A 23,662-nucleotide genomic window follows, 5' to 3' on the forward strand; every position below is an offset into this window, starting at 1 on the left:
ACTGTACTTGCAATTTAGACTCTATCTATACATCAAACTGTCTCAGTGTCAATTGCACGAGTCACTGCCAGTCTATCTGACCAAACACTCTCAGTACATGTCACTCTCAGTTTCATCATGCCTCAAGCAGAACTCGAACTGCCAACGGAAGTCAAAAGGGGGCTGGCTGCGCAGGGGCTGGCTGCGCGAGACTAAAAATTGGTTCCCTAGACTCTATGCAAAAACACCATTGGTTGATCTTACATGCTGTAGATATAGTTTGGCTTTTAGCGTTTCCTTTTCTTAAGGAACGTTATGCCTTAATTGCTATCAAGCAAGTTAATTAAGTCTACTATTTTCTGTTTTCTACTTGACTTTGCTTGTAGTTCTTTCCACAACTGATTTGTCATAGTTTGACATAATTTACAACTACATGCAGGACAGTTGAGAAGCAGATCAAGTTTCTGTAAACCCCTACAAGTAGCCTCTACACTCCATGAAATGTGAATATCCATTGTACATATGAAATGTGAATATCCATTGTACATAATCATAATCAGCGCAGTGTCGTTTTTTTTGCACCAACAAAAGTAATTAAATCTATAGGCCCCCCTGGAGTTATCCAGATTGAGCGCTAGCTTGCATGTAGGATGATCAGTCATTTTACTAAAAATCTTAAGACCACTCTTGACATCATATCTGTCCAGACTCCAGCATTTTTCACCTTGTGGTCTTGTTCCATGGCCAGTCATCTCATGCAGTTATAATTAACTAGCCCACCATCCCGTTCTCCGCACGGGCAGATTAGATTTATAGTTGTTAGTAAATTAATTTATGATTGTATGCTCACACACACACACACACACACACACACACACACACACACACACACACACACACACACACACACACACATTCACAGACAGACACAGACACACAGACACAGCTCTCCTTTGTATAACCTATGGAGATAGAGAACAGCTGATCATGAAGATGAAAGTGTGGACGTAACAAATTGGGGAGATGGGCGTTACTATAGGTGTAGAAGTCAGCGAATTTCCTGTTCAGAATCTTGTATCCGGGCATCAACATCATGAAAGTTAGGTGCAGTTACTTGCTCACCCGTATACGTGGCATGACACTCATGTGAATCTTGTTCTTCTCCCGTTTTTCGGTAGAAATCGACACTTTTCCCGTGCAGCGCTCGGTGCTGGACACACACATTAATTAATAGGTAATTAGTATATCCAACCTCCTATTGTACATGTTGCTCTCTACAACTCTGGCTCCTACACTGGCTCCTACATAGATTTTGTGGCGGAGAGTGGGTGGGACTGTACTTTAAAAATACCGGTATGATTATGATAGTATGATAGTAGCAGTACATGTACAGTATACACACACGCTAGTCACGTGATTAATTCATTCTCTCTAGCTAGTAGACTGATTATTAGTAATTGCAGTACTTTGACAAAGCATTGGAGCTGCAGAGTGTTTTGCCTAGAAGAATGCAGCCATTTTACGTTTGGCTTTAAGACACGGGTGACCGGGTTCGCGTGATTTACCCGTGACATAAGTAATTAGTTTATCATGACGTCATCGCTTAGCGCACGTTAATGTAGGAAAGCCGGGCCTCGCGTAGAGGGCGGGTACGAGTGCTTCCCTTTGGGCTACTCTGCAGGCATGACTCGCGAACGGCGGTCCTCTGCTATCAGCCTGCCGCGTCGTTCAACTCCTCTCGTATCTATCTCGTTTCTATTGCAATGCCTTGCTGTTGGAGACTCGAAAATCAGCCAGAGCGTCTCTCCAGGTACACGTTCTTCTCACACGACTCGCGCCTGACGAGCTAGCTCTCGTTTATCTCCTACTGAGAAGCAGTCCGCTCATCTGTTGTTGCGGTTTCTTTCATAGAATTCAGTCTGCCTCATGCTATTCCGCCCTTGTCACGTTGGCAGGTAAGCAATTGCTGTTATAGTGAGTGTTTCTTGTTGTTTGAGCTGACTGAGAAACGCTGACTGAAGACTGCGTGCCGACTTTATGAGTGAATATGATAGGATTCCGCAATGATTTGGCGCCCTGCCATTTTCGTGGCGCGACTGAATGCCGCTGTTATTCCGGAAGTGTTGATGTACAATGTAGCAATGCGCACATAGTTTCAATCCGATGGTGCGCGTCGACGCCTCTGTTGCGCCAGACTCTGGCAACCATTCATGTTGTACAACAGGCAGCTGTTGTGGGTGCTCTCTCCTCGTGTTCGCGAGCCTTCTTCGTTGCCACGGAAACGCGTGCTTCACTCGTGCTCTCCTGGTGTATTGGAACGAATTAAAAATTTAGCTTATGTTGTGCTAAGCAGTAGTTGTGTATAGAATTACTCAACGCATGTCTAGCTGTCATTCTATCATCAACTTAAAGTATGTAAGTAAAGCTCCTATTACGTGCCAGTGAGAGTAGCATTTTGGATGACTAAAATATGGAATGGGTAGTGGGTCTTAGCTGAGTGAATTGGCACTTAGGTCATCATAATTTGCAATGTCTAGTTGCTATATTACAATTAGATTAGTAAGGTGTTTGAAATCTAACACATGCCTTAGATGATTGTTTAGAGCTGTATAAGTAAGGCTTGAGTGTGATGTCTCCATTTATGTTCTTGTGGTTTCTTTGTCCTGTAATGGTTGTAGTTATTGCAAGTGTACTTTACACATCTTGACCCTGTTGACTGGTATCCACATTGGTATCCACATTAGGGGTAGTCATGGCAATCGATCTGTTCTTCTGAGTTTGAATTCTGGTAAGGTGATTGGTAGTATAACTGTGATTTCAAACCTTAAACCTGTCTATGTTAATCACTAACTGACGTTACTCTTTTGTGTATTGAAATTCAAAGTAGAGACTTTCTCTACTTCCTAAATGTTTGCCTTGTCTTTGTCTGTGCAAGACAGGAAGCTGCAGGCATAACCTCAAGAAACCTATTTGTGTAGCTGAGTAGTTTTGCAACAGGTTAGATGGCAGCTTCTTGGATGGCTTTTGATGGTGTGTCTGTAGTAAAACAAGTTAGTGTGGTATAACCTAGAGCACTAGCACTATGGAGTAGATAAGTGCTAAACTAGACTACAATGGTGCCAAGTTCCTTAGGAGTTGAAGTATTATTGAATGCAGACCTGTGGAAATTATGACTGCTTTGTACATGATCTCAAGCAATTTGGCATTTGTTTTTGTTTGTTCAGGCTCCTGTCAGTGCTTCTGCCAGTGATGCATTTTCAAGGTAACTGAATGCTGTAATAGTGTACTGTACCATCGAGTTTATAGATAGTTTGTGTTACAGGCGAGGAACAATTTACACACAGCATCATCTACAGCTTGACCCTCCATATCTCGACTTCAATGAACAGTACGTCCATGTTGTTGCTGCAAGTTGTTGTACATGGTGACGTATTATGTTGTTTAGGCCTGTCGGCATGCCAAAGATAGAGACTGTTGCTATACATAATCTCCATGAGAGACAAAGTCTCCATCTCAACTCTATCTCAGGCAACACGCAGCACTTTCATAGCTCATTTTTTGAAGCGAAAGTGAGTTAGCATAGCTGCTAATGACACACTTACTTAAGAGACAGAAAAACACGAAGACAGGCAGACAGACAGACAGACAGCCAATCATGCTTGGAAAAGTATGAAAACAATGAACAAAGATAAACAAACAGAAGACATCCAGATGCACAGGCAGGTGACATTATGTGAATTTCGAGGTTGTGGGTTGAGCCACTTGTGATAGCGTTGGTCGTTTGAGTTGTTCAGCTGTTGTATTTGAATGATATGTATTGACAGACAGACAGACAAACAGATAGACGGACGGATGGACGAAAGACAGACAGACAGAAAGACATGGAAGGATTAGTGTAGCATTGTTATTTTCAATTCTTTGTGTAACTCTTGTTTCTTTGATTCTAACTGTTTGTTGTTGCTGTAGGTTGTTCCTGCGGGTCAGAAGACTTTATTTCAAGTGATCTTCTTAGCGAGAATGATAGGAAATGCAGAGAATACATTGTACCTTCACACCAGCCAGGGAGTCATACCCTTTCAGGTTAATAACAAATATTCTTGTTTTTAATTGGTCTACACACACATACACGTGCGCACGAACGTACACACAAACATACACACAGTGACACACACACACACACACACACACACACACACACACACACACACACACACACACACACACACACACACACACACACACCTGCTTGCTTGCTTTGTGTTGATGTGGCTGCTGCTGTATTAAGTTGTTCTGTATTGTGTAGGTGTTCGGTACTGGTGTTACTAATCCCTATCGTTTACGCCCCTTTTTGGGTGCACGTGTTCTAGTCAACACTTCATACTCTCCAACAATCAAAATGCATAATCCTCATGGTTCGACATTGAAAGTTACAGAGATGTACACGAGCCATGGAGATTTGCACTTGGAGTTACCAAAACTTGATGATAGGCGAAAGGAGGAACCTCTCAAGAAGATATGGGTGAGTGCAGTTTTCTCTCACTTGTGTGTGTTTGTTCGTGTGTGTGTGTGTGTGTGCGTGTGTGTGTGTGTGTGTGTGTGCGTGTGTGTGTGTGTGTGTGTGTGTGTGTGTGTGTGTGTGTGTGTGTATTTGTATTTTCTTCTAACAGGAAATTGGACCATACCAAACGAAAACTGTTATGAAGGCAAAGTTTATAGGCCGCGTAGTAAACAACCACACGGCATTCATTCGCATTAAGACAAACATGGAGCAGAATAAACGATCAGAGATTGTTCTTCCTGTCGAAGTCGAAGTTACCGACTGTAAGTAAATTATCCCCTTCAACTTGAGCATAAAACATGACCACACAGACTGACAGTCTTCTACTTTTTATTACCAGCATTGAGAGGTATGATTACAATTTACATGTACAACAGTTTTACTACATAAGCAACACAATTAAGAGTTGTATCTGTACGGTTATTGATCTTGTATGTAGTTGGCTTTGTTGTTGTGTTTTCCTCTTGTTTGGTTGTTGTTTGCATTTCATTGTCTTCACAACTCTTTTGTCTATCTCTTGTTGCTGTGGAGGATGTAGACTGTCATCTCCACTCACACAGGATTTCCTTTGTGTTGTGAAAGTGACAGGCAAGACGTGCGAAGTTAATTTCTGTCAGCTTCTGTCTCAGTAGTTGGTTTCCTGGCAATTTGTGGTGACACAAGGAAATGAAGTTGAGGGTTGAATTTGGGGAGGGAAGCACAAGTTTTGTGTTCTTGTTGATTGTGCAGTATGCTTGTTATGTTATGTGACAGACATGTAGACAGACTGCAGTGTAGTCATACAGTCACACCAACCATTCTAATGTATTAATTAACAGTAACTGTTCTGTGAAAGCACAAGCAATGTATTGTCTATTAGATGGTGGAATATTGTCAAATTTTGATGTGCTGGATTTCGGGACAGTTCGAACAATCGGTGAAGCCGTTATTTCTGTTGTGAACTAAAGTGGTCTGTTTCTTATGTGGACATTATGTGTGAACAGATGAAATTATTTCTCTTCATTTGCAACTGCTCAACACAGGACCGAGACCTGTGGAGGTGAAGGTGAGAAAATGTATTAATTCATTTATTTTTAGTATTTGTTGTTCAGCTGTGCACTATCATTTTTCATTCTTACCTTTGTCTTTACTGACATTATTTGTCTTCAGTCCATTACAGTTGAGCCACCAAATGAAGCCATCAGTTTCTATTTCAAGGTTCGTTTTCTGTTTCTTTAATTTGAACCGTTTTGATTCACAGTGTACTCCTTTATCTCTGCAGCCCGTTGTTTTGAAATCTACGTTTCCTAAGCGTGTTCCAGAAGATATTGCGACTATTCATTATAATCCTGGTAAAGCTAATGTGAGACGATTACAGTACGGGAAGGTGATATTGTCGACGAGCGATGAGCAGATGCAGAAAATAGAAATTCCATATCAGGCAAATGTACTTCAAGGGTATGTAGTACTGTGTTGTTGGAGGCAAGATAGAATAAACAGATTAGGAAACTATTATATTGGCGAGGTAGATGCATCTCTCAATACATTAGACTGTTGTATTGGAGGGATGCATTTCTTAATAGATATTTTTCAGGACTGTCATCAAAAGCACAAGGCGAATTAAAAGCAAACTACGACACAAACTAAAATGCAAACTATAACGCAACCAAGCACACACACACACACACACACACACACACACACACACACACACACACACACACAAGAACATAAATTTAGGAAAAGTCAGAACCAAATTGGCATTTGGCAAAGTTAGCTGGCACTCTGGTATCAGACTCCTTCTTGCCAACAATTGCCAATGCCCGATTATTGATCATGTTCGAATTTAGTTGTTGAAGTGTCACAGACAAATGACGTGACCACTGTGCTTTGAATTGGCTTGGCATTTCTAATTGCATGGGCACCATCATGCTCGGCTCTGTCAGTAGCTCTTCAGCCTTGGGGCCCCAGCTTTCGAAAGCCTCAATTGCAATTGGACGAAAGATGTGTCCTAGGGATTTGGCAGTTTTTCTGTACTTCTTGTCCTTTTCTTTTTCTTTTTCCACTACTGTAATCCTGTCGTAGTGCTGCTCCCTGAGATGTTACTTTGTGCCCAAGGGTGTGTTATTGTAATGTCTAACAGTAGTTTTTTGCCCTCATGAAAATGATAGACAGCTATGTCTGGGCATTGCTTGTTTTGGAATTGAGCTGTCAGTTCTTTACGGTAATGGAAGCCTACTTCCTGCAACATGTTGTAGTAGTTGTGTAGGAAATGGTCGTGCCTGAATATTGAACCTCCTCCAAATTTGCACGTGAGCAAATGATAGCCTTGTTTGTCTATGCCTTTACCACACTGGGGTATGCATTTCTCAATGTTTCCGAGTACCGGAAGACACGCCCTTAGTCACATAAGTGCTGCAGTTCTAAACTGAACACAGCTAAGAGTGAATTTCTGCAACACTGGAACTGTATCTAGCCAAACCCCTGCCATCGGTCCACCACAGCTAATCAGTTTTGCTCTATCTTCTCTTGTAGTGCAGTTCTGTAAGAATTGTTGGAACTGTTTTTTTTTTTGATTGACTGCAGTCGAGACTGTAATTTATTTGAACAATTGGAAAGATCTCGCAAGAAGGAACCAGTGGCTCAGTTGTTGTACAGGAAGTGTGACGATCCTCCAGAGCTTTATTCAATTATTCAAATCTGCTGCTAAGGATAGGGACCCATCAACAAAGGTATCAGTGAGCTTGTCGCAGAGAGAACCCAGACGTTTGTCTCTATTTCCTAAATTGTTTAAGGTGCTAGCCCAAGCTCTTAGGAATGGTGATGTGGAAGTATCACTGGATGACGTTAAGCCGAATCCCCCATTCTTGATGTGGAGTGTCAGTTGTTGTTGTTGTTGTTTTGACAAATCATAGCATATGATTTTCTCAAAAGTGTTAATGATTTCGCTGTCATGAAGTCCTGCCATTGTGCTTATAAGTCTTGGGGACACCGTTCGAAGAAGGTACATTATTTTTGGGACAGCACAGTACCAAAGAATGAGATTTGCTATCCGAGCATCTTCAAGTTGTGGAAGTCTGGATAGTAATTGCTTTTTTTCTCAAATTTGGCTAGACAGCATTTTTCCACATACAAATCACATCCCACTAGAGTCCCCAGAACTTCAAATCCTTCTGATTTTACTGGTATATTCAAGTTCCAGTCAGAAATTCCATGTAATGCAAAATCTTTGTGTTTCTTGTCAGTCAATTCGAGACCAATATTGGGGAGGTCATCTTTCAGCTCTTTATAGTGGGAAATTACCTCATCCTTTGGGCCAATGACTGTGATATACGTTAGACTATTGTATTGGAGGGATGCATATCAATACACTTGACTATTGTATTGGAGGGATGCAATGCAACTTATGATATTGTTATGTGAATCAGAAGTGTAATGGTTGTTTATTTGTTGTCTGTAGGGTTTTATATGCATCTTTACAGAAAGCTGCTTTTCTTCTTCAACCGCCACCATTCAAAGCTGTCATTCAGGATATTGAGTTGACAAACACATTTGATTTTCCGTTGGCCATTTACGATGCCGAATTTCCATCGGATGTCACATTGTTTGAGGTGTGTGCATGTGTGTGTGTGTGTGCACCCGCGCGTGCGTGTGTGTACTAACAAAGCTAATTTGTTGTTGATGATTTAGGTGGTTGAATTTTTACCGCCAGTTGTTATTCCCTCATCTGCAAGAGTGTCACCTCTTAAAGTTCGTTTTACTCCAAACTCATCAGACATAGATGTTTCAACGTTTCTAAGACTCTTCACCAATGCATCTGTTTTCACAGTGCCCATACACACATATAGTGGCAAGATGAAGGTAGAATCGTGATGGACTTGTTGAAAGTAAATGATGATCTGACTGTGTTTGTATTTGTGTAGTATCATGTAGACGGTGGTAATGAAGATGTTTTGGACTATGGGACAGTAAACTTGCTTTTTGAGACAGAAATGACATTCAGAGTTACTAACAGAAATCCAGTGCCGGTGAGTGATGTGTCTCTGTGTTGTCTGTCTGTCTGTTTGTTTGTCCATCTGTGTGTGTCTGTCTGTCTCTTGTATGTCTAGTCTATTTGTCTCTTTGTCTTACGGCTTTTCTCCTATTGTGCTAGATCACAATACTAAACTGGAGCAGTTCACTGAAGAATGTGAAGGTGACATTGCTTGGAACACAGCCTGCTGCTCATCAATTCAAAGGCCTTCCAAATACAAATCGTGGAAAGCAGCCTCAGCAATCCAAGCAATCGAACGTATAATACTTGCTGTGTAGCAATAGTGTTGTGTTGAAATGAGACAATGTAATTGTAGGTCACCGTGATGTCTAACTACTCGGCCGTCTTTTCAGCAAAACTTAAACCGCCATCATCAGACGTTAATCAGAGTGGAGAGGTTATTGTCAATACAACATACATGGTACGTGACGCTTTCACAATGCACAAATATTGTCAGTGACTCACTAATTTGACAGATATTCATACATTAGACTATTGTATTGGAGGGATCCATCTCACAATACACTTGAGTATTGTATTGGAGGGATGCATCTCACAATACATTAGAATATTGAAGGGATGCATCTCACAATACACTAGACTATTGTATTGGATGGATGCATCTTGCAGTACGTAGCAGCGGGGTGGATAACTGATGAAGCCTGTTTCATGTTTTTAGACTCTCCATGTGCCTATATATTACAAGATTGCATTGGGACATTTAGAAGCCAGCTCACCTGTTGTCAAGTTCAAGAATGCTTTCCCTGTAAACCCATTTTATTGTAGTTCGTACACACGTTATCAACTATTGTTTGTATTTGTTTAACTAAGGGTCGTGTCGAAACCAAGACGGTGTCTGTTGTTAGCACCTTTAAGAATGCCGTTCGTTTGCATATTGTGGAGACACCGAATCCACCTGATTCACGACTCAAGTTTGTTTTGAAGTCACAGGGAACTTTCACTATAGGAAACGGCGAAACAGAAGTGAGGAGTCGTTTACTTAATTATACAGTCAATCATCTGTCTGTCTGTTCTGTCTCTTTTGTCTCTTGTTTGTTTGTTTGCATATTTGTTTATGTGTCTTTATGTTTGTCTGTATATATGTTTGTCTGTCTGTACTTGAGTATGACATTCCAGGTTCAAATTATACCTTCTACAGTCTGTTTGCTCCACCAGACATAGTAATTTACAATTCAGAAAGAGTAACTCTGGTTGAGTCGACGGTCCCATTTGATGATAGAATGACAGATGCCAAACAAAGAAAACTAGGCAAGTATGAAGATCTAATTGGAGAAATAGCAGCTCGTAGTTCCAAAGCTATTCTTCACACCATCCAAGTAGGAGCACACGGGAGTTAAACCGGTTCACAGTATGCGACGCTAGCACGAGTGTCCGGCTAGCGTCACACTGTGAACATGTCAGCGTTCGATGACATCACGTGCTCATTTTCAACCAATCAAAAGTCAGTCAGAGCAGCTGGACGTATCCGGGATATTCTATTCGTTCACATGGCATCGATGAAAGTTTTCATTGATTGTGCGTGGGTTTTTCCCTGCGTTTGGCACGTCCAGTCAAAGGACTACAAAAGACCTAAGGATGAAAGAAATCGCTTAAGACTACAGCACAGCAGAAACAAAAGCGAAATGTCATCATCCATGTCTGTCGTGGGTACGTTGCAGCACCAGACAACTGTTGCAGTGTGTTCTTTGTGCGATGAACGCTCGTCAGACACAATACTGTGTGAACGGTACAGCACCAGCATCTTCTCTGACACTCGTGTGAGCGTCCTTGACAGCATCCAGGACACTCGCAGACCGCTGTGCCAGTGTTGTACTGTGAACCGGGGTTTACAGGTCGTCCTTTTCATGTTGAAAGACATCATGAAGATCAGGAAGGAGGTCTGTAGGAATGCCATCTGTTGCTCCTGTATTCTGTGGTGTAAGAGAGACTCAGGCGAATGGGATTGTCAGAGTAACGGATTTAATATTTAAAAGAGTTGAGCATTTTATATTAGTGTAATGTATTCAATAGTTCTAAATTGAGTGACGCTGCATATACTGTTTTTAATGCGCCATTGTTTTAGAGGCAATGTTGGCATCACTTGCAGTAGCTCCCCATGCAATAAAGGGTTGTCTTATGTTAGTCTGTATGTATGTTTGTTTGTCTGTATGTTTGTGTGTCCGTGTATTTGTCTGTCCCTCTGTTTGTTTGTCTGTCTGTCTGTCTGTCTGTGTGTTTGTATGTTTGCATGTTTGTCTGTCTGTGTGTTTGTCTGTATGTCTCTGTCTGTGTGTTTGTCTGTCTGTGTGTTTGTCTGTCTGTTTGTATGTCTGTCTGTCTGTTTGTGTGTTTGTATGTCTGTCTGTCTGTGTATTTGTATGTATGTATGTCTGTCTGTGTGTTTGTCTGTCTGTCTGTCTGTCTGTGTATTTGTATGTCTGTCTGTCTGTGTTTGTCTGTGTACTTGATCTGTCTAATATGTTTGCATATCTCTCTCTCTCCAAAACTGTTTGCATGCATGTTGATGTCATCACTTATTACGTTATCTCTTTTCCTTGTCTATAAATTACCAATCACTACAAAGTGTTATTAACGAATTGATCTTGTACAGCTTGGATGGTTTAAAGTTGATCCAATGCTGGGTAAGGCTTCTACTCATTATGTGGGATTGACTGCCCAAGGTTGGTCATTTGTATATTTGCGATTGTTTATAACTGCTAGTGTGTGTTTTGGCAACAGGTGTTAGTGACCGGAAGACGTGGTTATCACGACTCACTCTTCGACATGAGGCTGCAGTTGCAGATACGAGCGATCACGAGAAGCTGATGGCACTGTGGGAAAACTTGGAAAAGACAGAGAAAAACCAGTCAGTTTGCTGTTTTTAGGAGATAGACAGATGGATGGACAGACAGATAAATGGACAGACAAGACAGACAGATGGACAGACAGACAAATGGATAGACAGATAGACAGATAGAGTCACAGACAGATGGACGAATGGATTGACAGACACATAGACAAAGAAGGATACAGGTGTATAGTTGGCTGTCAGGTGGTCATATGTACTTGCCTACTAACACATTTGTGTGTGTCTTTGTAAAGGTTTTCTGTGAGCTACAAGATAAAAGCCGATGCGGGCGTGACATTCCCTATCTCAGCACAAGCCATCATGTCATGGCCGTTAGTAACAGCAGCAGATACATTGAAATTTCCACTTACTCACATTGGAAACTCAACGGTATGGAAAAGCAACAACGTACACATGTTATGCATTCGATGTGTATGACACACTTACCCACTCACCTACCCCACCTACCCATCCTTGCCTCCCACCCATCCACAAGTCTGTCTGTTTACTTAATTAAACAGTGTGTTTACATTTACAGTCAGGCAGTAGGATAAATGATGATTTTTTCGTGGCTTCTTGATGTGTGCTGCAATTCTTTGCTTGCGCATTGTTGACTACGAAACATAAAGAGGACGTGCGAGGCCGGCACTCTTTTCTCTATGAGAGATGCACTCAAAGCTGTCCATACATTATGTTATTATATTTTTGTGTGTAGACTACAGTTTAGTACGTTTACTATTAATTGAATGGAATGGTTTGCTGTTGCTTTATTGTGCATGATTTGTGTTTGTGATGATGTTGGGTATTTGCTAGGTGATGTCGGTTAGGATTGAGAATCCGGCTGATGTTGTGCTAGTTGTGCAAGCAGTCATGTTACCAAACTATCCAAACCCGGAACTTGCACTGGACTTACTCAGTGAAAGGTATCACGTCTCAGTAATGTATTGTGAGATGCATCTTTCCAATACAATAGTCTAGTGTATTGTGAGAAGCATCCCTCCAATACAATAGTCTAATGTATTGAGAGATGCATCCTTCCAATACAATAGTCTAATGTATTGTGAGATGCATCTCTGCAAATACAATAATTAAATTGGTGAATTCTTGTGTCTCAGGATGGGCACTGATGCTTATGTGATGAACACACACGATGATTCTACGTTTCGTTTGCCTGATGCAAGAGCACATCACACGTCTGGTGCAAACTCAGAAACGGCTTCTCGTTCGTCTCTCTATAGCATGCTGGGTGTGGAGACGAGCAATGCTGCCGTGACCGTTGTTGTTGAACCTCGTGGGCATACCATGATTAATGTTGAGTTTTCGCCAAGATCTCAGAAAACAGTTACAAGTCTTCTAATAGTGAGGTAATATGTTTGACTAATAACATGTCTGTGTCTCTGTGTGCTTGTTTGTGTGTGTGTGTGTGTGTGTGTGTGTGTGTGTGTGTGTGTGTGTGTGTGTGTGTGTGTGTGTGCACGCAGGGTTCTCACTAGAGATTTTTGGGAGCGTGGCGGGATGGGTGGGTTCATGTCTAAGTCGGGCATACGCACTTGAGCCGATCTTAAGTGAGGTATAAATACATCGTAGCTATTGCGTGTACACGTGTAACATACGTTCAAGTGCCCTGGCAAGGAAATTAACTTCGGCCGCCACTCAGCCCTTCTTAGCGATGTTCATAGGTTGCACATGCACAAGTTTCATGAATGAAACTACAGACAGTCTGTCTAGTCAGGCATTGATTGACATGCATGGACCAATGTTGTTGATTCACAAGAAGCCATGACTAGTCTAGAGTAGATTCTAGGTGCTACACTTCTCAGACATTGTCACAAGACGTGTGCTTTCCGTGTCACAGGAAGAGCATCCGGGACTGCAATTACCACAAGTACGTACGGAGCTAGGCTAATATCCTGTGTTCTTTGTAAGAGCCTGGATTTGTAGCTAATGTCACCTTTACTAAGTAATATCGTATTGTGTTTCAGTACTGTAGTATGGAATTCTCATACAATCCCTAGCTGTCAAACTTTGGACTTCTATCTACCATTTCTGAGCGTGGCACAGCGCCACACTGCCATGCTGTAGCGAGAACCCTGTGTGTGTGTGTGTGTGTGTGTGTGTGTGTGTGTGTGTGTGTGTGTGTGTGTGTGTGTGTGTGTGTGTGTGTGTGTGTGTGTGTGTGTGTGTGTGTATTTCGTTGCTTTTTCCAGGAATAATCTAACCATAATGGATGGAGTAATAGTCCAAGGTCAAGGCGTGTTGTCAATGTTTACTCTTGATGGTCGTGATCCAGGCAACGATCACATGCCACTCTACTTCAACTTCACTGCATCGTATCTCGCAAAATGCAACGGTAGGCAATCATATCATTCAGTTCTTGAAGAGAACTCTGCTGACCAACAGACAAATGTGACAGTTGCACAAATAGGCAGACAGACAAACAAGTACATGCATTAGTTTACTATTGAAACCTGAGCATAGACAGATCGACAGAGAGACAGATAGACAGACAGATAGACACACAGACAGATAGACACAGACAGACAGACAGATAGACAGACACACAGAGAGATACAGTGACCGGCATAATTATAGATCCACCTAGATAAATCTAGCGCAGGTGATCACAATTGTAAATTGAATTAAAGTTTATGGAAGTTCTGCTTCACTAATCTTGTTGCATTTGACTCCTGCAGACAGAGTAATAGCAACACATTTGTATAGTCGGTTTATCGTTAAATGTAGGCTTTCCTTGAAATTTTCATAGGCATAGGAGTGAGTCACTTGGCACCTAGCTGACTGAAACGATAGACTAGAAGGATTTGCTTTCTCTGAGATTTGTTGTGGCTTTTATAAAAGCAGGTTTAAGTTTATTGTGACTAATGACATTAAAAAGAATGGTTCAGTACTTAGTGGCTTTTTCCTTTGCTCTCTGGATCTCGCCATATTCCTCCTTAGAACACACACTATCAAGTTTCCGACCATGTCTTGGGGAATTCTCGTCTATAAGCTTCCCAGAGTTGTTCTTGTGTTTCAAGATGGTGCTGATTAGCGGTGACCTTCAACCAGTGCCACAGGTTTGGATTAGCATTGCGTTACATCAGCTGAAAAACAACGTGCGTTTTCCGTCCTCGAGTGTCCAGGTACTGGTGTGCTACTGCCCACTCGTGAAGACGACGCAGGTGTTCAGCGTCAACGTGGCTTCCTGGGAGGTCGACACGCGCATGCAGACACCCTTTTTCTGAGATGACAAACAACGGATCTCTCAGATAGGGACTTGCCTATTACCTTGGCAAAGCGTCCACTCAGCTGCCTTGCGACGTAGCCTTTCTGTCAGCAATAGCGAATCTGTAACAAACGGTCATCTCATGCAATCGCTGTTTTCTTTCTCCTGAGTGTTTCCTGTAATTGCTGCTGCCCGCAGACAACCTCTTCAGACATTTTTGAACTGACCCTTGTGATTTTCCGACAGACGTTGCAGTAATGCGTTGGAAAAAGTTGTTTTCGTGTCGAGTTTCGATTTTGTCACAAGTTTTGGACTAAGTTGCAGACCACACAGCCTATGGCAAGGAGAGGAAACAGCACAAATTGTCACAACCAAACAAGAAAACAGCTGAATGAATAGGCTGTGCAGCATGCTAGTTTTGTGCATAGAGCATTTGGCGCCCCACATAAAACAGCTGATTTTTTCAGCGGCACTCATCTTCAACAGTCTTGCAACAAACCAGAAGTCAGTGTTTCCTGTGTGTAGAGTAAACTTGGCAGAGAACATCTGAAGTTTTCATAACAATTGGGCTAAACAGTCCATAGACTATTGGTAAAACAAGAAACAGTCATTGCTCAAGCCCTGAGACGACTGTTTGCATGTGCATGACTCCTGTGACGTCACAGAAAGGTCTTTTGTTGTTTTGCAAAGTAATAGCTGGTTGTCTCTCTAAATCAAGGCTGTCAAAGAAGTAAGACATTGGCAGCAACTCATTGGCGTCGGTTGTTGAGGTTCTCATCACTTGATTCCTTTGAAAATATAGAAATCAACCCCATACTAGACAGCACTGATTTAAGTAGCTGCCAAACTACCTCAAATCTTCACTCTAAATCGCTTGAAAAACTGCAAAGACAAGCTGTGTAGAAAACAGCATGACCAACCTGAGTATCTAAACCCTCGTTATCATTTTATTTAATTAATGTCTTAATAAAATGTGTTTATTTTGTACTATATCACATACGCTAGGTAGATCTATAATTATGCCTGTCACTGTAGATAGACACACACAGACAGACAGACTGACAGATACTTTATTCTTATACAGATTCTACTTGTACATATGTTAGGATTTCTTTGAATGTCAAAATCAAATAATCTAGCTAAATCACCATGATTAGGTGACAGACAGACATACACACACACACACACACACACACACACACACACACACACACACACACACACACACACACACACACACACACACACACACACACACACACACACACACACACACAGAAGAATAGGCAGACAGACAGACATTTCATAGATAAGCGAACCAAAACAGGAAACTCGATCGATCTACTTACATACATCTTCTTTACTTAATCTTCTTTCGTCTTCCGTTGCAGAGTCGAGTTCGCGTTCGTTCACTCTGAAAAAGACGTTTACTGCGAAGAACACCGGCCAGCTTCCCATCGACGTTATATCAATTGAAATCAGCGGAAGGTCGTGCGCCAGCTACGGATTCGTCGTCAAGAAATGCAAACCGTTCACCATCAAGCCGAACACGACACATCAAATCGAAATCGAGTTCACACCCGATTTTACGCTGTCGCGAATCAGCAGGAAATTGGACATCGTGACGTCCACAGGTCGTCATCTTGAATTCAACTTATTGGCTACACTTCCTCACCATCTTTTGCCTGTTTATTTGGCTTCGTTTCCTCGTCCATCGTGGGAGCCATATTTTAATACGACACTGTTTATTGTGATGGTTGTGATATTGGTGGTCGTTTTGGTTCAAGCGTATTTTGCAGCGGTGGCGTACACAACTCGATTGCGTCCAGAGCGTGATACGGAGTTGTGTATGAAATCGAGGAATAGTGGGAACCCTTTTGCAGGGCAAGTGTTCGACTTGAATAAGATTGCTGGTGTGGGACAGTCGGTGAGTGCAACAACGAAGGACGAAAAACTTAATGGAGTGAGTTTATTTGTGTGTTGAGGTTGTTTGTTTTTGTCTGTTTTATTTGACACACACACACACACACACACACACACACACACACACACACACACACACACTCACACACACACACACACACACACACACACACACACACACTTGTCATAATGTCTCTGTCTTGTAAATTTGCTTTACTGTTGTTCCTAACACCAACAGAGTTAGTTAGCAATGAAGGAGCGGTAAGACTTATACAGTATGCATCCCTCCAATACAATAGTCTAGTGTATCGTGAGACATCCCTCCAATACAATAGTCTAGTGTATTGTGAGATGCATCCCTCCAATACAATAGTCTATTGTATTGTGAGATGCATCCCTCCAATACAATAGTCTAGCGTGTTGAGAAATGGCAGAGTGACAGCAGTGTATGTCACAAGAATCTAAGGAGTAATTTGCTGTTGTTAAATGATCCCACAAGCCATCGAAACGAGTAAACAAGATTCGCCTAACACCCAGCAGCACACTTGTACATAAAATTAGCATAACTGTAGCTCGCGCCTAGAACTTGCTTACATCTGCACCTGGTGTCTCACTTGAACTCTCATTTGTGATGTCCACTCACCGAATGCAGATGGCTGAGGGTCTTTTGATTGCAGTCGGGTCTCTGGTATGATTGTGGCATTATCTTTTGCTAAGTTGTTATACATGATGTAGCTAGTGGCACGCACCCACACACATTATGGAGAATTATCAGGGCTGCCACTTCTACGTATTGCTACATATCCTACGTAAAAATGCCACCTTGGTCTCTATGAAAATACGTAGGATGTCCTACACAAATTCTCTAGTGAAGAATTTTATTGAACTTGGAAATTACGAATTTGCTAAACTCTGGCTAATGGAATTTGATTGGTGGATGGATATGATATTATAGCACCTTGTATGTTGTATGACAGTATGTATAGATGTGGTTCCGTATCACTTCTAAAATAGTATCAGGGATGTGTTAGATATCACTTTATGGTGACTGGTGACTGGACAAACTTTGATAAACTGACGTTATCTATACACATGATGAAGCCGTAAAAGACCTTAAAAGGGTTAGCCTAACAAGCACCTGGTCCCAGCTTACGCAGGACAGGCAGAAGTGGAAGAACGTCTCTGCTAGCAAAACTAACTCAATCGTCACTTCATGACTAAAATTAGAAAATGCCCAAAGTAGTCAGAAGGCTCGTGATAGAGTCGATCCCAGCAGATGTCATGACCAACAGCCTCTGCTGTGCACTACCTGCAAGCGACTGTTTAAGTCACAAACAGGGAAAAAAAGACACAATTGCAACAGAGGACAAAATCGCCTAAATCCCCGGGAACGAGCAAAGGCCTGAATCAAGTGCGACAGATGCAGTCGTTTATTCACACGAGAGAGTGACAAGAAAAGAATAAATGTCATCAATGTAGTTTAGATTTGTGACGTATTTACCAGATAGTGACTTCCTTTTTCTTACGCTTTTTACGTTTCGCCATCATCCATGTGGATGAGCAGTTGAAGGTGTGTGTGTGTGTGTGTGTGTGTGTGTGTGTGTGTGTGTGTGTGTGTGTGTGTGTGTGTGTGTGTGTGTGTGTGTGTGTGTGTGTGTGTGTGTGTGTAGTTAAAACTCTTGAACAGTGTGACAGGGAGAGGCAAACGAACTATCATTCGTCTGCTTTTCCACTGTAAGATTCAAGTGCACCCCTTTGTGCATCGTTGGTCTCCTCTCAAGGAGTTGCCTCCATATGAAATTTCTCGACGACATTGAACAACACATGATGTTACATCATCAGTATTACCATGATCCTCATCATCATTTTCATTGTGTAGTTTTCATTGAGTTAACTGTGATCATATAGGTTTGCTGTATGAAAGTTGGAGGCGATTTTTGTATCAAGAGTGGGTGTGGTTATTATAGACACATGCAGTGTATGCATTTTTTTCTAGAAAAAGTGGTAGCTGCCCTGAATTAGTTGAAGTTTGAAGACTAATCAGTAACTGCATTGAGCGCTCTTTACTAAGTAATATAGTATTGTGTTTTAGTAGCATGGAATTCTCAAACAGCCCTTAGCTGTAAGACTTTTAGACTCTTATCTACCGTTTATGAGTGTGGTGCACTCCTACTGGAGTATGACGCAGTGCCACACTGCAGCAAGAACCTTGGCATTGTTATGTTGTGTGAATACGTGGTTTTGTTTGTCTGTTTGCTTGTCACGTCGCATGCTGTCAGACAAGTGAAGTTCGTTGTGTGGCAACATTCATGTTTTGTTGCAGGAGATAGTGGAAAGTGTCGAGTTCGTACACGTTGAAGAGGGACAAGTTGGAGAAGAAATACAAACGTCTGAAACAGAAAAGAACGCAACGGTTGAAACCAAGGGAACGTCTTGTGTGAGCTCTAAACCTGTTGAGAGACAAGCGGGCATCGGATCGAACAGAGTGGATAAACAAGACGTGCAGACTGTGAACCACAGTGTGGTTGAAGCGGGTAAAGCAAGTGTTGATGCAGAGAAGGGAGAGAAGCAGCCGACTGCGTCTGTGGTGAGTCAGAAGACGAGTATTCAGGTGGTGGTTGAGAAAGATAAGGAGAAATCAAGTAAGCGAGATGATTTTGTGTTTGTTTGAGTGACAAGGTGTGTTTTTCTCAATTTTTGTTTCTTTTTTGTGCCTGTGTTTGTCCGTGTTGTGTGGTTGTGTGTGTGTGTTTGTCTATCTGTCTGTCTATCTGTCTGTCTGTCAAGTTTTTATATACTTTTATACATCAAAGCTAATACAAGTGAAACTAAAGTAACAGCTAATGAACAACAAGTGTCACAACCAATTACACAAATAACAAGTGTCTGTTGTCTGTCTGTCTGTATGTCTGTGTCCATCCATTGGTGTTTTTGTTCATCTCTTTGTTTGTTTGTGTCTTCTGTCGACTTGTTTGTCTCTATTTGTCTATCCATTGGTGCTGTTTTGTTCGTCTTTTGTTTGGATGTCCATGTTTCATTTGTTTTTGTTGTCTGTCAACGTGTTTCTCTCTGTCAGTTTGTCTGTTTGTTTGTTTATGTTTCACTTAATAGTTGACGGAAGTCAGTAGAATAATGACTTGATCGCTACAGTTTCTTATGTATTTGTGGTCTGCAGGTGTGTCAACTGTACATGTTCAGCAAGACTTAGATACCAAAAAACACAAGCAAACAAAGAAGACATCCGCATCTTTACCTACTTTACACGATTCTATTGTCATGGAAACAACAGCAAAACATGGTAATAGACGAACACAAGAGAATGGAAATGAACTGCAGATAAAGCACGACGTACAGCAACCAAAGAAAGAAGAGAAACTTGTTATTAAAGATGCAACAAGTGGTAGGAAAGAGGTACGTTTGTATTTGATTTTCGAATGTGGAGACTGAGTTGTTGATTAGGCAACTCAATGAGACAGACAACAGACAGACAGATTATACAAACATACATACAAATAGTGCCCTTGGTCACTGTTTGTGTTCTTGTCTTTGCAACAGGAGTTGCAGTCTAGAGCAGCTCTGATATCTAGAGATGATGTATTTACTGTTCAGTCGTTGGATCAAAGAGAGATCTCCATTCCTGCATCTTCATTCAAAACAGACGAATTAACAAGGAAAGAAATATCCAAAACAAAGAGGAAACTAAAACCAGTGAAAGTTGTAGAAAAGACAGAGAAACAGAAGACGGATGGAGTGACATCAGCAATTGAGAATGGCGGGAAAGCGTTGTCTAGCAGGAAGACAAGCCATGTAAGTGAGAAAGATGGGATGAAGGAGTTGGATCAGTTGCTCATTGGAAACATGCCTAAAAGTCCTGTGCTGAAACGCCCAAGACTAAAGTCGGATGAAGATGGGAAAAGGGCGAGTGGATTAAAGAAGCAGGAGAGTGTTGGAGAGAAGAAAGTGGAGAGGAAGCAGGAGACGAGTGATGCGGTTGTGAGTTGTGTGGGTGAGAAGCAGGAGAAGTTGACGACTACAACTGATGCATTGGCAGGTCGGTTAATGTGATTTGTGTTGTCTGTCCATTTTTCTGTCTGTCTGTCTCTCTGTTTGTTTGTCTGTCTGTCCATCTGTCTGTGTGTTTGTCTGTCCTTCCATATGTTTGTCTGTTTGTCTGTCTTTGTTTCTGTTTCTCTACTGCTTGTGTTGCTGCATCATTAATCATTCGAGTGCTGATTACGTTTGTGCTTGTTCTCACCAGGCTGTCCACCTGGCATGAAACTAGAACCTCTAAGTGGCCTAAATCAACATAAAATCTCCACTGATTCGATGCCACTAGAAGACGCCAGTATTGTAGAAATAGGATTGTCTGTGATATCGACTGAAAAATCAGGTGACAAATTGAAAGGGAAGTGTCTTGAATCGATCAACAATGTAAGTAATTTGTCTGTTTAGAACCTCTTCCTCTCTCTTCTGTGAGCTCATCTCGAGGACCGGAAGCTGCAATGAATGGTCTTGCTGCTCTATCAGACACAAAACGTGTTGACAAGACAACAAAATCCAAAGTCGGTGTCGTGCCTTCAAAGTCTCCTATGCAGGTCCCTACAGTAGGTGAAGCCAGTGTTGCTATGGAAACAACCCAGAAAACCATTGTGAAAGACATAAAGGAACCGAGAGCGAGAGTGGCTAAATCTGGTATTAAACAAGTTGGCTTGAAGGCAAAGAGTGAAGTGTCGTCTGTTGATCCGGTTCCTGATCCTCATGCTATTGCTACTGTTATTGCAGCATCTGTAGCTGCATCGACGGTGAAACAGGGAAAGAATGATGAACAGTTGGCAAATTGTTCATCTCCAAGGAACGTGGATAAAGCGGCTGTGTTGTCTGGTAGTATGATGGGTCATATGGGAGAGAGAGAGAAAGTGGAGATGGAGAAACAGACGTACTCAAGAGGGAAAAGTAGAACTGTGAGTTGTCATATTGTCGTGTATCTGCTTGACTGCTTTTGTGTAGTTTTGGCCTTTCTGTTTGTTGTTTGTTTGTTTGTTTGTTTGTCTGTCTATGTATTGTTTGTTGGTTTGTTGTTTCTGTTTTTGCATTTCAGTTTGTGTTGTTGTGTAGACTGATGGAAAAAGCTCTAGGAAACAACCCAAGTCACCAGCCAAACCCAATCGTCTTCTGAAAGCAAAAGAGAAGAAATTGCAGCTTGAAAAGGAAGCAAGGGAACAACGGAAACTCTCATCTGAGCAGTTGTTTGAGCGATACCTGAGCAGTGATCTTCCAGAATTCATTCCCAAACAAGTACAGTCGACATCAGACACGGTCGTCATAGAAGGAGAAACTGACTCGTCATCATCAGACAAAATGTCACCAATTTCTGCAGAAATGATGGACATTCAACCTCAACTTCCTTCCTCTATGGCAACTTGGCAGCCGAGTGCATTTTCTGCGCCCACAAGTGTGTCATCATACAAAGAATCCCAGCAAGAAGAGAGATCAGTGAGCCCTCCCGAACGAATGCCAACGGAAGGAATGACTAGAGAAATGTACTTATCATTGCTGGCACAGCAGCAGAGAAATCGTAGCTTTGGCTCGGCTGCTCTCGACCCTCTTTTGTCTCCTCTCGGGAATGGCAGCAAAGGTTTGTTTCCTGGTGACCATCCATCGACTCTCTCAGACTACCCATTTTCTGGTGCACTCTTTGATGATCCAGATGCAGAGTATTGGCTCTCTCGGATGGCGATGAGAAGACACAGAAGTCCACCGGACATTCTTGATGACGTCCCCGACATGAGAAGTAGATCAAACTCCCAAGACGCTCGTTCTCCTTCACCTCACGGTTGTGGCGACTTGTCCGACTCCCAACTTCCTATCTTGTATCATCACGGCAGTCGGGTCATTCCTCGTAGACGAAACAATCCTATCTGGGATCAAACAGTCGGCCGGAGTGGTCACGGTCTTGTCCGTATGAGCCACAATCTGAGAGATGATCCATATGATGCTTTCTCTTTTCCACAAGAGAGAGGAAATGAGAGACGAAGGTTTCAAGGTTTTGCTCGAGGCCGCAGTCCTGAATGGATGTCGTGCATTGATCGTGATTTTGACCCAAGTCTTCTCACCGATCTCCCTGCAACGTCGTCGGCATATCTGTGGGGCGATTCTGCCGACTTGGACTCCCTTGCATTGCAACAGGAGGAAATGGCAGATGTGCTACGAAGTCGACGCTCAACCAGTCGGCGCATTCGACGTGATCGTGACAGCAATCCGGACGATTATTTTTCACACTCAAGGTTGCCATCGTCAGGTCGACTTATGTCTCCTCACACCGACCCTCCACCACTCCTCAATGAGTATTACCTACGCTCGGCTGCATTGGCAGGAGTTCGTGATAGCGATGTGTGGTCGGCCGCTGTTGAAAAACAGAGACGAGAGCAATCAAAATATGTCAGCTTCCCATCTACACATCAAGGAAGGCCTCGTTATCCTTTCTATCCAGGGGAGTCTGCAGGATTGTGGGACACACCCATGTCCAGTGAACCAACCGATGAAGGGTGGGACACGCGGCTAAGCTCCATATGGTCTCGTGATCCAACAGAGCTGGTTCCACAGGTGCCGACTGCGGTGAAAGACCATGGAGCAATCGGTGAAGACAAGAGTGAAGTCGTGAGAAGAGAGATGAGCCGAGACTCTTCGTCTTCAGATCTTGAACTTCTGACGGCTCCACTAACCGTTGACTCCGAGAAGGGATCTCCACAAGATCCAGTCCCAACTACATCAACATATGATCCTTTCATGTCTGACATATGGGGTCCTTCCATGGCGAGGTCATGGCTGCCGAAAGAGGGCGGCGAGTGACCATTAACTTGATGAGATTGACATTGTGTGTTGGCAGTTGAGTTTGTGTCTGGTGATTCTTTAGCCGGTTGGTCTATTGTAATGCTATTTGTCGCCATCGTTGTAGGCAAGTTTTATGAGAGGACATGTTGCAATTTGGATTCGATGGCTCACTTTTTAGATGCTTGAATGATGCGATATATGTTCAGGGTAGATTGGTGGCTATTTTGTATGATCTACCTTGGCAAAGAGCAAGAGATAAATCAGACCAGATGATGGTCATGCATTGAA

The 23,662-nt window shown here is 42.3% G+C and overlaps 1 protein-coding gene across 1 annotated transcript; it reads left to right on the forward strand.

The window, feature by feature from the left end:
- Positions 1–1,621: 1,621 nt before the first annotated feature.
- On the forward strand, positions 1,622–23,662 carry LOC134182773 (transmembrane protein 131-like). The gene is made up of 32 exons (XM_062650210.1): positions 1,622–1,789; positions 1,891–1,934; positions 3,204–3,241; positions 3,302–3,367; positions 3,425–3,548; positions 3,946–4,059; positions 4,283–4,498; positions 4,647–4,800; positions 5,397–5,453; positions 5,521–5,582; positions 5,687–5,734; positions 5,799–5,974; positions 7,977–8,127; positions 8,207–8,377; positions 8,440–8,544; positions 8,670–8,807; positions 8,866–8,970; positions 9,229–9,315; positions 9,381–9,533; positions 11,161–11,230; positions 11,289–11,415; positions 11,652–11,787; positions 12,211–12,320; positions 12,513–12,761; positions 13,605–13,747; positions 16,012–16,583; positions 18,867–19,185; positions 19,719–19,954; positions 20,099–20,594; positions 20,802–20,933; positions 20,996–21,504; positions 21,659–23,662. The coding sequence occupies exons 1-32, from the start codon at positions 1,663–1,665 to the stop codon at positions 23,390–23,392; spliced, it is 6,969 nt and encodes a 2,322-aa protein (XP_062506194.1). The 5' UTR covers positions 1,622–1,662; the 3' UTR covers positions 23,393–23,662.

Source organism: Corticium candelabrum, chromosome 7 (genome assembly GCF_963422355.1).
Source record: "Corticium candelabrum chromosome 7, ooCorCand1.1, whole genome shotgun sequence".
Taxonomy (NCBI): Eukaryota; Metazoa; Porifera; class Homoscleromorpha; order Homosclerophorida; family Plakinidae; genus Corticium; species Corticium candelabrum.

Bases quoted from the DNA above. Each gene is read 5' to 3' on its own strand.
- LOC134182773 (XM_062650210.1), top strand. From the start codon at position 1,663: ATGACTCGCGAACGGCGGTCCTCTGCTATCAGCCTGCCGCGTCGTTCA. The intron at 4,499-4,646 runs GTGAGTGCAGTT...TTCTTCTAACAG, and splicing joins AACCTCTCAAGAAGATATGG to GAAATTGGACCATACCAAAC. The intron at 8,128-8,206 runs GTGTGTGCATGT...TTGATGATTTAG, and splicing joins CGGATGTCACATTGTTTGAG to GTGGTTGAATTTTTACCGCC.